At 61.1% G+C, this 14,587-nt stretch overlaps 2 protein-coding genes across 10 annotated transcripts; one reads left to right on the top strand and one right to left on the bottom strand.

Annotated features, from left to right (window-relative positions):
• Nucleotides 1-174: 174 nt before the first annotated feature.
• Nucleotides 175-10,848, bottom strand: SKIC2 (SKI2 subunit of superkiller complex). 9 transcript variants are annotated; one of them, XM_085527078.1, is made up of 29 exons: nucleotides 10,779-10,848; nucleotides 10,455-10,558; nucleotides 9,908-10,017; nucleotides 9,541-9,658; nucleotides 9,389-9,452; nucleotides 9,200-9,274; nucleotides 9,042-9,095; nucleotides 8,718-8,929; nucleotides 8,505-8,639; nucleotides 7,897-8,042; nucleotides 7,345-7,491; nucleotides 7,014-7,098; nucleotides 6,422-6,528; nucleotides 5,869-6,018; nucleotides 5,522-5,667; nucleotides 5,188-5,400; nucleotides 4,783-4,893; nucleotides 4,593-4,704; nucleotides 4,279-4,397; nucleotides 3,973-4,110; nucleotides 3,744-3,881; nucleotides 3,341-3,445; nucleotides 2,830-2,977; nucleotides 2,412-2,538; nucleotides 1,825-2,035; nucleotides 1,378-1,488; nucleotides 809-1,027; nucleotides 592-732; nucleotides 175-412 (listed from the first exon to the last, which is right to left on the bottom strand). In XM_085527078.1, the coding sequence occupies exons 16-29, from the start codon at nucleotides 5,389-5,391 to the stop codon at nucleotides 212-214; spliced, it is 2,085 nt and encodes a 694-aa protein (XP_085383204.1). In that variant the 5' UTR covers nucleotides 5,392-5,400; nucleotides 5,522-5,667; nucleotides 5,869-6,018; nucleotides 6,422-6,528; nucleotides 7,014-7,098; nucleotides 7,345-7,491; nucleotides 7,897-8,042; nucleotides 8,505-8,639; nucleotides 8,718-8,929; nucleotides 9,042-9,095; nucleotides 9,200-9,274; nucleotides 9,389-9,452; nucleotides 9,541-9,658; nucleotides 9,908-10,017; nucleotides 10,455-10,558; nucleotides 10,779-10,848; the 3' UTR covers nucleotides 175-211. The 9 variants fall into 9 exon arrangements, 4 of the variants coding, with proteins under 4 accessions (XP_085383204.1, XP_085383203.1, XP_085383205.1 ...); XM_085527077.1 differs by having other exon boundaries at nucleotides 5,522-5,621; XR_014938732.1 differs by lacking the exon at nucleotides 2,412-2,538 and having other exon boundaries at nucleotides 5,522-5,621.
• A 43-nt stretch (nucleotides 10,849-10,891) lies between these two features.
• NELFE (negative elongation factor complex member E) lies at nucleotides 10,892-13,999 on the top strand. Its single transcript, XM_085527085.1, has 10 exons — nucleotides 10,892-11,087; nucleotides 11,418-11,490; nucleotides 11,715-11,860; nucleotides 12,323-12,397; nucleotides 12,498-12,532; nucleotides 12,667-12,821; nucleotides 13,150-13,294; nucleotides 13,582-13,636; nucleotides 13,711-13,813; nucleotides 13,901-13,999. Exons 1-10 carry the CDS (start codon nucleotides 11,013-11,015, stop codon nucleotides 13,981-13,983), a joined length of 945 nt encoding a protein of 314 aa, XP_085383211.1. The 5' UTR covers nucleotides 10,892-11,012; the 3' UTR covers nucleotides 13,984-13,999.
• The last annotated feature ends 588 nt before the right edge of the window (nucleotides 14,000-14,587 follow it).

Here is a 14,587-nt window from a genome sequence, read left to right as displayed (position 1 = left end):
AACAGACTGCCCAGGGAGGTTGTGGATGCCCCGTCCTTGGAGGTGTTCAAGGCCAGGTTGGACGGGGCCCTGGGCAACCTGATCTAGTAAAGGTGTATGTTTGGTGGCCCTGCCAGGCAGGGGGTTGGAAATACATGATCCTTGAGGTCCCTTCCAACCCGGGTCATTCTGTGATTCTGTGACGGAGCACAGCGCTGCCCCATGGCCTTTATTATTGGATGTAAAGACTCGCAGCGAACACGATGTCCCGTTTGATGCAGCCACTCGCCGCCTCCATCGTGGCCGCCAGTCCCGGGTCTCCCAACATCCGTGCAGCGCGGCGCAGCTCCCGGCACAGCTCCTCCAGCCGCTGGATGCAGCGAACCACCACACCCTCCTGCAGCGGGGCCAGCGCAGCCAGAGCGGCAAAGGGCTGCGGGGAAACGGGGGGTCACGGAGCAGAATGGGGCGGGATGGGGGCGTGGGGAACGGGGTGTCCCAAAGGGGAACAGGGTGGGTTTGGGTAATGGAGTCCAGGGGGGGATGGTGGGGCTGGGTTGGTCGGGGGGGATCAGGTGGGTCTGGAGGACACAGGGGGTTGTGGGAGCTCACCATGCCACGTGCCCACTCGTACACCACCTCGGCCAGCCCGAAGCCGAACTGCCCCACGTAGTCCTCGGCGCTCTGGGGCAACCCCCATTCCTCCTGCAGCCTCCCCACACGCTCGGCCACGGCGCGGATCTGCTCCATGCCCTGCGGGCACAGCCCCACATTGCTCCACTCAGCCTCCATCACCTCCACGGAGCTCCCGGCCCCACACAGCCCGTACCTTCTGCAGGTTGGGAGGCAGTTTGGGGGGCGGCTCGCCCCGGCCCGGGTGCACGGTGCAGGACAGCAGCGCGGCCACCTCCTCAGGGCGCAGCGGGCTCAGCACATTGCCCAGCAGCAGCTCTGTCAACAGCAGCTCATGGCAGCTCAGCAGCGCTGCCACACGCCCCGGGAGCTGCACCGCACCACCATCGGCCACGTAGCCCAGAGCCTGCAGGACCTGAGGGGGGAAATAGGGGGTCAGCCCCACGGGGACCCCATGGCGGCAACAGGTCAACCCAATGAGCACATGGAGCCAGCTGGTCAACCCATGTAACTCTATGGGCATAAACAGCCATCAGGTCAACCCATGTAACGCTATGGGCACAAAGAGCCATCAGGTCAACCCATGTAACCCTATGGGCACAAAGCCATCAGGTCAACCCATGTAGCTCTATGGGCATAAGGAGCCAGCAGTTCACCCCATGTAGCTCTATGGGCATAAACAGCCATCAGGTCAACCCACAGAGATACACGAGGTTCGAAGCAGGGCAGTGTGTTGGGGACACACAGGACACTGGGGACACTCACACCAAGGCGCTGGCGGTACTCAGGCAGCAGCAGCAGGGATCGGTCCGACAGCTGGTACTGGAGCTGCTCCACCTGGTCCTGCAGGCGGCGCCGGGCAGCAAACTGAGAGTACTGCAGAAAATGGCAAAATAAAGGGAGTGCACAGCTCCAAAATAGACACAAATGGGGACAAGTGAACCCAAAGGAACCCAGAAAGCCCCCAAATGGACCCAACTGCACAGAAATAACCCCATATGATCCCCCAAAACAGCCCCAAGGTGGCCCAGGTGGTCTCAAAACGACCCCAACAGCCCCACAGTGACCCAAACCAACCCCCGAATCGCACAAAACAGACCGCAAATGATCCCAAAAGACACCCCAAAGAGCCCCCCAAAACCCCAAACGACACCAAAACAATCCCACAAATGAGCTCTAAAATGTCCCCCCCTTCCCCCTAAACCCCCATACCAGCTGAGGAAAGCGGGGGCCGTGCACACAGCGGAACCCCCCAAGGGCTGCCCCCAGGCTCCGGGCTCGGGCGGCCGCCTCCACAGCAGGGGGGTCCCGCAGCTGCAGGGCTCCCACTGGGTCCAGTAGCGGCAGCCCCCCTGGAGCCCCCCCTGCCATGCGCAGCAGCTCCTGCAGGGCTGAGAGCAGCTCCGGGCTGGGGGGGTCCTTCCTGGAGGAGATGAAGGGGGGAATAAAGCACCACTGTGCACCAGAACCCCCACGGACACCCCCTATAAAAAGCCCCAAACAGGGGAAAGAACACCCCCCCCCCCAAACTCATTATCCCTGATAGACCCACCCAGGATTTCCCCCCCCCTCCCCCTCCAAGTAACCCTAATTGCCATAGTGGATACAATCCCCCCATCTCCCCAGGGACCCCAATATCCATAAGATCCCACTCCCAGGGAACCAACACCCACAGAAACCCCCCCAGTAACTCATGAAGAGCCCCCACCCACCCAGGGACCCCAATTTAACCCTACACCTCCCCCCAGAGACCCTAATAATACCATCAGACCCCCCAGGACCCCTCCCAAAGCCCCCACCTTCCCCGTGCTGTCTGCCTCCGCCTCAGCTCCTCTAGCAGCCGTGGGGGGTTTGCCCGCAGTGTGCGCCCCACGATGCCCCCCAGGTCCTCAGGGTGCAGCTGCTCCAGTGCAGCTCCGGGGGGACCTGCAAGGGAAGGGGGGGGCAAAATAACCCCCAGATAACCCCAAACTCTCCCCTAAAAAGGGTAAACGGGCCAGGTATGACCCCCCCAATAAAGGCCCTCCATTGCCTCCCACCCCAAAATAAACCCCTCAAGGGTGGGGATTCCATAGTGGTCTGGGGGGTTCCTCAGGTGCCCCACACCCCAAAAAGGCTCTCAGATGCCTCCCACCCCCCCACAAAGATCCTCCTCATTGGGCCCCAGAGGCCCCCCCCCCCCCCCATTTATTTGGGGGGGGGTCCCGCTGCACCCACCCTCAGGCAGGAAGAGTCTGCTCAGTAGCACATCCTCGGGGTAGGGGGCGTCCAGGGGGGGCGAGGGGGACGGCCCCCCCTCCTCAGGGGGTTTCTCACTCAGCACCATTGTTGTGATGGTGCGGCCCCCCCCACTTTCAGCAGTCACCTGTGGGGGGGAGGGAAGTACAAGGGCACAACAGGGGGGCATGGGGTGAAGGAAGGGGTTTGGGGGTAATTGAGGGCAGGAGGGACTGGGGGCATTTTGTTTTCCTGGGGGGAGGCGCTGGGGGTTATTTTAGGGGCTATTGGGGGGGATGTGGGTGTTATTTTGGGGAAGGTTGGGGCATTATGGGGTTCTGTCACAGAGTTGGGGGTGATGTGGGGGAGTTTTGGGGTTATTCTAGGGTCGGGGCGGGGGTGATGGTCACTCTGGGGTTATTTTAAGTACGTGGAGATGTTGGAGGGTTATGTTGGAGTGTTCAGGGGTTACTTTAGGGGATGTGGGGGTACTTTGGGGTGGGGGTTGTACCTGCAGGATGAGGCCCAGTGCATTGCGGTGCTGGGGGGTGCAGACCACCACCACCCTTCCTGGGGCCAACGCCTTCAGCCCTGCCACCGACTGTGCCACACGGCGCTAGGGGGGAAAATAGGGGGTTGGCACCAGGACCCCCCCAATGTCCCCCAGTACCCTCCCCCTCCAGGGTCTCCCCAGTATGTCCCCCCACATCAGGAACCCCACAGCTCTCCTAGGATCCCTCCCCCCCCCGTACAGCCTCCCCCCTTTTCCCCATGTTCCCCCCTCTTCCAGGACCCTCCCCATGACCCACAGCATCCCCATATCCCCCCATCCCCATCAGAACACCCCTAACATCCCCATCCCCCCCCCCCATCCTCCCCACATCCCTCCATGTCCCCACATCCCCCAGCCCCACCTGCAGCTCTGCCCGCGCCTCCAGCAGCCCCTGCACGGCCTCGTGGTACTGGGGGAGGTCATCCAGGGTCTCCTTATCTGGGGGCTCTCCCAGTGCCGCCAGCTCCTGCTGCAGCTCAGCCACGCGCCGCTGCTGCGCCTGGGGAACCCAAATGGGATCAAGTGGCACCAAAATGGCACCCCACCATCCCCATGGCCCCCACTGCCCCCCTCCTGCCACCATCCTGTACCGCAGCGCGGCGCCGCAGGGGGAACTCCCCGAAGCTGTTGCGCATCAACCCCTCCACGCTGAGCGCGGCCGCACGCTGCAGGCTGAGGATGGTTCCATATGTCAGGCGGAACTGAGACTGCAGCCCCGACGGGCGGCCCTGTGGGTAAAGGGACAGCACTGCAATGTAAAGGCATGGGGTGATGGAGGGGGAAATGGAGACATGGGGGTGACGCAGCCCTGGGTGGATGTGGGGTGATGTTGGGGTGTCAGCACTACATTACATAGACAGAGTGTGCTAGATGAAGCCGATGTGGTCCCCACTCACCAGCATGACGCGGTGCAGGTCGGCCATGTCAGGCACCGTCCCCCGGCACAGGATGATGACGGTCCCGGTTCGGTCCAACCCGCGGCGCCCGGCACGTCCCGACATCTGCACGTACTCGCCTGGGGAGAAGGGCTGCCCCATATAGCCTCACCCTGCCCCACATTCCCAAACTATCCCACTGCCCCCACACCTGCCCCCAAATCCATCCCATATACCCTAAAAACCACCTCAGAGCCACAAAAACTGCCCCCCAATCCCCAAACTGAGCCCCCAGCCCTGGCCACAGCCACCCCACATCCACTCCAGATCCCCACCTGGCAGCAGGTCACGGAAGTTGTTCCCATCGTGTTTGCGGATGGCATCAAAGACAACGGTGCGTGCCGGCATGTTCACCCCCATGGCGAAGGTTTCGGTGGCAAAGAGCAGCTGGGGGGCACAGGGGGTGGGTTGGAGGAGGACACATGTGGGGCTCAGTCCCAAAGCTGCCCCACAGCTGCTTCATACCTTGACCAGCCCCTGGCTGAAGAGCATTTCCACCACCTCCTTGAGCAGCGGCAGCACCCCGCTATGGTGCACCCCAATGCCGCGCTCCAGCAGCTCCGACATCTGCAGCACCTGGGGTGGGGGACAGGAGTGGGACCCATGGCAGACCCACACCATCCCATAGAATGCGCCACAACCCCTTCCAGCCCCACACAGAGCCCCCCAAGATGCCCTGAACCACCCACAGACCACCATAAGAGGCCCCCTAAGACCCACAGATCTCCCCCAGTAAGAGCTCCCCCAAGGCTCCTTAAAGCACCCCAAGCCCCCAAAGACTCTCACAGACCCCACACAATCCACCCTAACCCCCCTCTAACACCCCCACACACCCCACAGCCACCCATAACAGCCCCCAAGAGCCCCCACCTGGGGCAGGCGGCGATCCCCCCCCCGGAGCCGGGCCAGGCAGCGCCGCACGAAGCTCCGCACGCGTCCCTTCTCTGCAGCTGAGCTGAGGTCGATTCGGCCCAAAGCGGTTGCATTGGCATCACAGCGCCCGCGGGAGAAGGTGAAGGCCACGGCCGGGAGCTGCCCCTGTGCCTGCAGCAGCGCCACCAGCGAGTGCCACATGGCACGGTCCTGGGGGGGTGAGATGGAAAGAGCTCCAAGAGAGCCCAAAACAGGATGGGAGGATCCCAAAAAGAGACCCGAAGAAACCACCCCCAACACACACACACACCCCATTTGGGCTCCCTCTCACCTGCCCAGGGCCACTGCCTCCCCCATGGGGCTGCTTGGCCCCAAAGCTCTGTGAGTGTTTGCTCGCCCGCTGCTTCTGTGCCTCCACCGCTGCGTAGTACCTGTGGGAGCCATGGGGCGCCGTGGGGCATCACTATGGGGACAGCACTATGGGGACAGTTATAGGGCACCATGGGTAAGCATTAAGAGGTTGCAGGGCACTACAAAGTGACTACAGGGCACGGTAAGATGCTATGGGGTGACTGTTGGGCTCTACAAGGCAACAATGGCTGGCTGTGAGGGCACTGCAGAGCAGCTGTAGGGCACCATGGGGCACTATGGAGCACTATGGGGCACGGTGAGGCTCACCCCTGGGTGCTGAAGCCACCCGATGCATCCAGCAGCAGGAAGAGGTCACGGGGTGAGGGGGGTCCACCGCCTCCAGTGTAGAGATAGTGCTCGAGGGGCACTGGGCGCCGCCGTGTGCTCAGCACCCGCAGGCGGCGCCGCTTTGTGCGGCTGTGGGGGAGATGGAGGGGAAGGGCATGGAGGAAATACCCCACAGCCCCTACCAGGACCCTTATAGACACCCCACAGCCCCACGGCTGACCATCCCCTTAATCCCACACCCACCCCACAACACCCTGCAGTTCTCCTTCCCCCACGGACCCTCTCACAACCACTTACAAGCCCACTGCAGCACCCCCAGTCCCAGAGCACACCCCCCTCCCCCCAAGACCCACCCACAACCACCCCATAGCCCCCTGTGTACCCCCCAGCCCTACAACCACCCCCAGCCCCAGCCCCCACAATCACCCACTGACCCCCTCCCAGTCCCATGACCACCCCAGAGCCCCACACAGACCCTCCCCCCCAGCTCCTTTCTGTCCCATAGACCTCCCCCGGCCCCACAGCCCCTTACCCGACCCACTGGGCAAACTCAAGGGCATTGGGGATGGTGGCACTGAGCAGCACCAGCCCCACGTGCTCAGGCAGCAGGATCAGCGTCTCCTCCCACACCACACCACGCTGTGGAGGGGGGGCAGGATGTAGGACCCCCACTGGAGTCCCAGGACCCACCAGAACCCCCCATAGCATCCCACACCCCAGAGTTCCTCCCTATGGCAACAGATGGTGCAAGACCCCCAGCACCCCCCAGCATCCCCCATGTCCCAGACAGCCTCCCTCCCCAAATGGCCTTAAGACCCCCCCAGAACACCCCAAGGGTCCCCAGAACGCCCCACAAGATCCACACAGCCCCCTCCCTCCCTCCCCCAGACAGCAGAAAACGGTGCAGCCCCATAGGAGCCCACGGCCCCACACAACCCTGAGGTTCATCAGGACACCCCAGACCCACATCAACAAACCCTCCATCCCACAAAATACCTGATTCCCTCCAAACCATCCCAATCCCCCCCCCCCAAACCCCACTGTTATCCTATAACAATGTGACCTCACACCCTCCTCAGCTCCTGAGGACCTCCCCCTGTTTTTGGGGACCCCCTGATCCCCACCTCGGCATCGTTGATGTAGTGCACCTCATCGAAGATGACCCACTCCAGCTCACGAAGCACCTCAGAGCCATTGTACAGCATTGAGCTGGGAGGGGATGAGGGGGAGATTTGGGGTGTTCAGGGTTTTGTAGGATTTCAAGGTGGGTTTCTGGATGGCTGAAGGTTCCGAGGGGTTCAAGGTGGGTATCGAGGGGACTTAAGGTCACTTTGGGGTCTGTTTGAGGGTAGCTCTGGGGCAGTTTGTGGATGGTTTCAGTGATGCTTTCAGGGCCGTTTTTGGGATAACTTTGGGGGTGTTGGGAGCACTTTTTTGGGGTCATTTGGGGCTCACCGCAGGATCTCAGTGGTCATGATGAGGCAGGAGGCATCTGGACGCAGCTGAACATCCCCTGTCAGCAGCCCCACATCACCAAAGGTGGCCCTGAAGTCCCGGAACTTCTGATTGGAGAGCGCCTTGATGGGTGATGTGTAGATGGCCCTGGGGGGCACAGGGGGTCAGTGACACAGAGCGGGTCAAGGACCCCTCCAGGACCACAGGAAGGGTTCAGGGCCACCCAGGGGGACCCAATGTGGGTCTGGGGAAAACAAGCAGGGTTCAGGAATCCCCATAAGGACCCCAGGAATGGGGCCGGGGACCCCAGGAAGGGATTGAAGACCCACAGAGACCCCAGCAGAGATCAGGAACACCACAAAGGGGTTTGGGGACCCTCCCAAAGACCACAGGAAGGAGTTGGAACACTGAAAACAGTTCATGGACCCCCCCCCCAGAGACAGAGTGAACCCCAGGACGGGCTCAGCAACCCAAGGAAGGGGCTCAGGACCCCCAGTAAGGGCTCACCCCCCCACCCAGCCCTCTCCCCCCCACACTTTGGGCCCCCCTCACCGTGTCATGTGTCGCCGTGCCAATGCAATGGCATATTCAGCCACAGCTGTTTTGCCTGCAGAGGTGTGAGCGGCCACCAGCAGCGACTGGCCCCGCTCCAGGCACAGTGCTGCACGCTGCTGGAACGCATCGGGGCGGAACGGCCACTGCAGGAGGATGGGAGGGGGGGGAGTGAGGACCCTCCTCTGGAGCCTGAGCCCCAAAAAGGCAGTGAGGACCCCCAAAAACCCAGAACCCCATGTGGGGACCCCAAAACCTGAGAACCCCAAACCATGGGGGCCCCAATAGAGGAACACCATACCCTGGCAATCCTGGGTTCCCATGGAAACCCAATACATACAAGCACCCCTGAGCCTCCCCAGGGGCCTCCACATTGCACCCCAATGGCCCCTCAAGCCCCATAAGTTCCACCAAACCTCCAGCCTCCTCCATAACCCCCATACCCACCAAGGACACCCCCACAAATTGCCCCCCCCCATCTTATGACCCCCAAATCATCCACAGATACTCCCCCAAACCACCCCATACAACCCTCAAGTCACCCCCCAGATCCCCCTAACTGCCCCCTGTCTCCTCCCGGGGCACCCCCTGCCCCCCCTCCCCTCCACCTTGAATGCTGGGTCCGGGATCTTCTCCTCAAAGTTCTCCACAGGGACACTGCAGTCCTCCTCCACTGCCCACTCCTCCTCCTCACTTTGTGGGAGGGCAGGGGGGGTGGCTGTGGTGGGGGGCACCAGAACCTCCTGAGGACATGGGGGGTGGGCTATCAGCATAGGGCTGCAGGGACCCCCTTATTTCTACCCACCTCCCTCCATACTTACCCCCATCACCAGCTCCTCCAGGCTGTCAGCACGGCGCAGGGGGGGTGTGGGGGAAGGCAGCCCTCCTTTGTCGGGAGGGGGCTGAGAGGGGGCACCCCCCCCAGCAGCCTCCCCCTCTTTTTTCTCCTCTTCTTCTGCTCTCTCCAACTCCAAGGAATCCAATGCCCCCAAAACACTACAGAGTGATGGTGCCCCTCCCCGAGCTCCAGGGGCTGTTTGTTTTTAAAGGAGGAGGGGACAGTGAGGTGGGGGGAGCTCAGTGTGCTGCAGGGGGGGGGCACAGATTTGGGGGTTGAGAAGAAAGCCCTTATTGCTGTTCCCTACCTCTGGGCTGGAACTCAACACCACGTTTCAAGCCAGGGGGGATGGTCAGTAAATCTGAGGTTGGAGGGGGGGGGGGGGTGAAACACACAATGAAATAATAAAATTAAGGAAGGGGCAGCCCCCAAAACAGCCCCCCCCCCCCCCCGACAGCTCTGTACCATTTTCAAAGTCCAAATCCTCCTCATTTGGCCCCTGGGTGTGGAGCAATTCCAGGGGGGGTTCCTCCAACCCGCCTGGGAAGGTTACAAAGATGGGGGTGAGGGGGCGGGGGTAAGGGTCAGCTTTAGGGCTCACACAAAAAGGGGGACAGCAGGTATTAAAAGGTGGGGGGGTTTGGGGGTGCTCACCTTCCCACTGGGGGACGTTGCTGGTGTCTGGGGAAGATGTGAGCCCTGAGTCCTCATGTAGCTCCTATGGGGGCGGTTTCAGGGGGGTGAGGGGGTGGTCTTACACCATGCCAACCCACACCCCCCCAGTTAGTAAATCAGTGTTCCCTCACCTCAATGAAGCCCTGTAGTGCCCCCGTGCCAGGATCCCGCAGCGCCCGCATGCTGCTGTGCACCGGGGTTGGCTCCAACACAAACAGTGCCCGGGGGTTGGGCACCCGTGTCCAGCACCTGGGGGGGTGGGAGGCAAAAACAGTTGGAGAGCCCCCCTCCAGTCTGCCTTTCCCCTCAGAGCCCCTCCAAGGAATCAGAAACCCCTGATGAGTCTGGAGCCCACCAAGTATCCCCATTTCACCCCAATGTTCCCCCACTATCAGCATCCCCCCCTCCCCCCCCCCCCCCACACACAGGGATCCAGAACCCCCAGATATCCACCCTGCACTCCAACAGCTCCCATTATGTGTGTGTCGCCCCCCATACCTCTGAGCCCGCTCATGCTGGTGTGGGGGCAGCCAGGAGGGGGTTCCCAGGAAGCGCTGCTCCAACTCCTCTGTCAGGGAAGGAGCAAAGGGTGGGAGGCCCTGGGGGAGCTGGGGGGCGTGAGGGGTCACTTAGAGGATTCCAAGGGGTTAAGGGGGTCATTTAGAGGGGATCTGAGGGAATCAAGGGAAGTCCATTGAGGGTCTTCTTGTAAGGGGGAACCTGAAGGGGTCCTTTAGGGGGGATTTGAGGGACCTTTGGGAAAAGCAAGAGGGTGTCTGGGGCTCGGGGGGACACTTTGGGGGGAGGTCAGAGGGAATCCTGGGTGGGGGAACGTTTAGAGGGGGTCTGGAAGAGGGATCAGGAGGGTCCCCTGGGAACGGTTAGTGGGATCTGGAGGGGAGGTGGGGGGGGGAGGGGGCGGGTCAATTGGGTGAAGTCTGAGGTGGTCACAGGCTCTGAGGGGTTACGGGGGTCCCTGGGGAGGCGGACCCACAACGTCCTTTATGGGGCTCAGATGGGGTCGGGGGGGTCGGCAGGATCTCACCGTGCTGCGGGGCGGGGCGGGACCCGGCAGGAGTTCATAGCGACCGGCACAGCCCAACTCCAACAGCGCCAGGGGGAGGTGCAGCGGGCCGGGGGGGGGCAGCGCTATGGGGGGAGAAAGGGCAAAATAACACAGAGGAGAATCAGAGCCCCATACAACAGTGCAGCCCCTCCAGGCCCCACAGAGGCCCCTCCACAGGCCCCACAGGTCCTCACAACCCCCACAGGGCCCACAGACCCGCCCCCTCCCCATTACAACCCTCCCTTCCCCATTACAGACCCCGCTCCAGCCCCCCCTCCCCTTCATTATAGCCCCCATCCCCACCGATCCGCTCCAGCTCCATCCCGCAGCTCCGCCGGCCTCTGATCCCGGAAGCGTTCCCCCCTCTGCCCTCAGCTCAGAGCGGAACTTCCGGCTGCTGACCGGAACTTCCGCCTGCCGAGCGGAAGTGCTGCAGCTGAGCACTACTGCTGTTGCCAAGGCGACCGGGTACCCCGCGGCCTGTAGGGCTCCCGTATCTCCACAGAGCGACCCCACAGGGATCCCCCATTCCCCGCCATGTTGACGCTGCCGCCGGGTCTGACGGAGGAGGAGGAGGCCCTGCAGAAGCGTTTCGCCAAGCTACGCAAGAAGGTTTCGGCCTGGAACACCCCGGGACACCCAACCTCCCCTCATTGCCTCGCCCCATAACCCTAATCCTATCCCTATCCCTAACCCTAACCTTAACCCTAACCCTAACCCTAACCCCATCCTAACCCCATCCTAACCCCATCCTAACCCTACCCTAACCCTACCCTAACCCTACCCTAACACTACCCTAACCCTACCCTAACACTACCCTAACCCTACCCTAACCCCATCCTAACCCTACCTTAACCCTATCCTAACCCTACCCTAACCCTACCATAACACTACCCTAATCCTATCCCCCCCCCCATTGACCTGAATGCCGTTTCCCCACAGAAAAAGGCGCTGCTGGCACTAAAGAAGCAGCAAAGTAACACCGGGCCCAGCAGTCAGGGGGGCATCAAGCGCTGTGAGTTGGGGTGGAGGGGCCCAAAGGGGAGGGGGGAAGCTTGGGGCCTAGCAAGGCCATAGGGATGCGGGGGAGGGGTGCGGTGGAGGGAAGTGTGGTTAATGTGGGGTTAATGTGGGGTTAATGGGATTTTGAGGGTGTTGGGGGGTTGGGGGTTGTTTTTATTTGGGGAGGGGTGAGGTTGTATCCCCCCTCGCCCCCCCCTAAACACACACACATTGCAGCCATGTCGGACCAACCCCCAGTGGACACTGCCACGGCCACGGAGCAGGCCAAGCTGCTGGTGAAATCTGGAGCCATCAGTGCCATCAAGGCTGAGACCAAGAACTCGGGCTTCAAACGGTCCCGCACACTGGAGGGGAAGCTGAAGGTGAGGGGTGTGAAGGTGAACCCCTCCAAAAAGCCCCCCTAGAGCCGAAGTGCCCCCAGAGCCCCACACAGACCCACGGAGCTCACCCCAAATCTTACAGAAACAGCCCCAAAACATCATGGTTCCACAAAAACTCCTCCAAAACGCCACAAGTTCCATAAAAAATCCCAGATCTCACTAAGAATTCCAGAAAAATAGCCCCCAGAACGCCACAAATACAGCAGAAAGGCCCTAAAATGCCACAAAACACTCAAAAACTATCCAAATCCTCCCAAGCCATCTCATATCACCTCCATTTTGTCTTACATTCCCTTTATTTCCAGCCAGATCCCACCCCAAATAGCCTAACAACCCCTGAGCTTGCCCTAATCCTACCCAACCTCTCCATTTTTCTCAAACCCGCTCAAAATTCCCCCAGTTACCCCTCTTCCTTTACCTCTTCATTCTTTATACCCCTCCCAGGATCCTGAGAAGGGCCCAGCCCCCACCTTCCAGCCTTTCCAGCGCAGCGTTTCAGCTGATGATGACACCCCTGAGGTACTGCGGGGGGCAGGGAGGCACAGTTATTAAAGGGGGTGGAGGGGGGGCAGGATCCCCCAACATGGGGATCCCATTGTAACCTCCCACACCCCTGCAGTCACGGCGACCCCAGAGAAAATCACTCTATGAGAGGTGAGTGCCACCCCCTCCCATTCTTTATTGCCCCCACCTCATTATTTGTGGTTCCTATCCCTTTATTTTCTTCTCCCCCCATATTTGAGCTCTCTCTCTTTGTTTATTTTGCTCCCCCCATTTTTTAACCCCAGTTTCGTCAGCGCCAGCGAACGGCTGCGGGAGCATGAAGCCGGGGGGAGACGTGGGGACCCCCCTGAAAGGGGAGAGCGCGACCGCCGCTTGGACTGGGAGCAGGAGCCGGAGCCTGAGGAGCGGGGCGGCCGCGAGCGCGAGGCTGCATTCAGACGTAGGGGGGAGTCCTTAAATCCAGGGGGGGTGGAGGAGGGGTTAAATCCTAGGGGGGTTAAGGGGTTCTTGTTGATTTCTAGGGAGTGCCTGTGGTGGTTCTGGGGGTTCTTTTGGGGTGTTCTGCCCTGATGTTGGGGGGTGTCCCACTGGGGGCAGAGTTATGGGGGTGTTGTATTATGGGTGTCCCACTGGGGGGTTAGAGGGGGTTACCATTGAGGACGGGCTCCTGTTTGAGCGTTGTGTTATCGGTGTCCTATTGGGAATGGGGGTTCTATTGGGGGTGTCCATGTGGGGATGTCCCTAACGTGCCCCCACGGTGCCCCCAGGTTCTGACTCGTTCCCTGAGCGCCCCTCCCCGCGGAAGGGCAACACGCTGTACGTGCACGGAGCCGAGCTGAGCCCCGAGCTGCTGCGCAGCGCCTTCGCGCCATTCGGAGCCATCATCGACCTCTCATTGGACAGCCCGCGCAAGTGGGCGGGGCTAAAGGGCAGGGGGCGGGGCTAATGGGTGTGGGTGTGGTCATGGAGTCAATGGTGGGGGTGGGGGATGGGATTGGGTGTGGCTGGGGCAAAGCTAATGCGGGTGGGTGTGGTCATGGGTGGGCCCCGTTAATTGGGGAATGGGCTAAAGGGGATGGGATGGGCAGAGGGGCAGGGGGCGTGCACAAAGCTGTGGGTGGGTCAGTGATGTGTGGGTGCATCTGTTGTGGGGTGGTGCTGAATGGGGTGGAAGCTGTGCTGACCTCACCCCCCCACAGCTGTGCCTTTGTCACCTACGAGAAGATGGAATCAGCTGACCAGGCCATGGCCGAGGTGGGTGCTGTGTGGGAGCTGTGGGCGGATACAAGGGCTGCTCCCAAGTGCTGACCCCTCTCCCAACCCCACAGCTGAACGGCGCCGTAGTACAGGATGTGCAGCTCCGTGTCAGCATTGCCCGCAAGCAGCCGCTGCTCGATGCCGCCACTGGGAAATCACTGTGGGGATCCCTGGGTGAGCTGGAGGGCACTGGGGGGGCACAGGGACGGTGTGGGGGTGCCAGCAGTGCTGAGTCCCTGCCCCCATCCTGTGCCCCAACAGCCGTAAAGAACAGTGCCAAGGGCTCACACCGCGACAAGCGGGCGCAGGTGGTGTACAATGAGGACCTCTTCGGGGGGCAATAAAGGTTTAGTGCACACAGCAGTGGTGTGGCAGGGTGACAATGGGACAGCGGGAGAACGGGGATGGGGGAACTGTGGGACACGGGGAGCTGCAATGGGGGAGGCTGAGTGGTGACCAGCTGCACACACACCTGTAACTGAACTGCCAGCCTCACCTGGCTGTGGTGCTGAGCATGCTGGGCTGCCTGGCCCTGCTCTCAGCAGCACTGTGTCCTCCCTCCCAGCCCCCACAATTCCACTGATACAGTTATGTCTGTTAGAGAGATTCACACTGCATGGAATGTGCCACGGCCAATAGCAACTGAAGGCTTCAGAACCAAATAAGTGAGAGGAGGCCGTGCTGGAGCTCATCTCTTCCAAGGAGCTCATAACAGCAGCACAGCAGTAACCCTGGTGGCAGCAGCACCAGGATGTTGCTGGAGCAGCACTCCTGGCTCCCCTCCTGCTCCCTCCAAGAGCTGCAGGCAGACGTACAGCACTGCTGTCCTGTGCCAGGTTTATTTAAAAACACAGCTGAGAGCCGCTGTCACAAACAGAGGAGCCTGACTACGTTCATACAATATCTTAAATAGAAGGCAAATACAAAAGGAAAAGACAAAATATTTAC

This window comes from Coturnix japonica, chromosome 38 (assembly GCF_054131305.1).
Source record: "Coturnix japonica strain WE chromosome 38, WE-NBRP24, whole genome shotgun sequence".
NCBI lineage: Eukaryota > Metazoa > Chordata > Aves > Galliformes > Phasianidae > Coturnix > Coturnix japonica.
The sequence above is the reverse complement of the archived record's forward strand: the minus strand, read 5'-3'. Positions and strand labels throughout refer to the sequence as shown.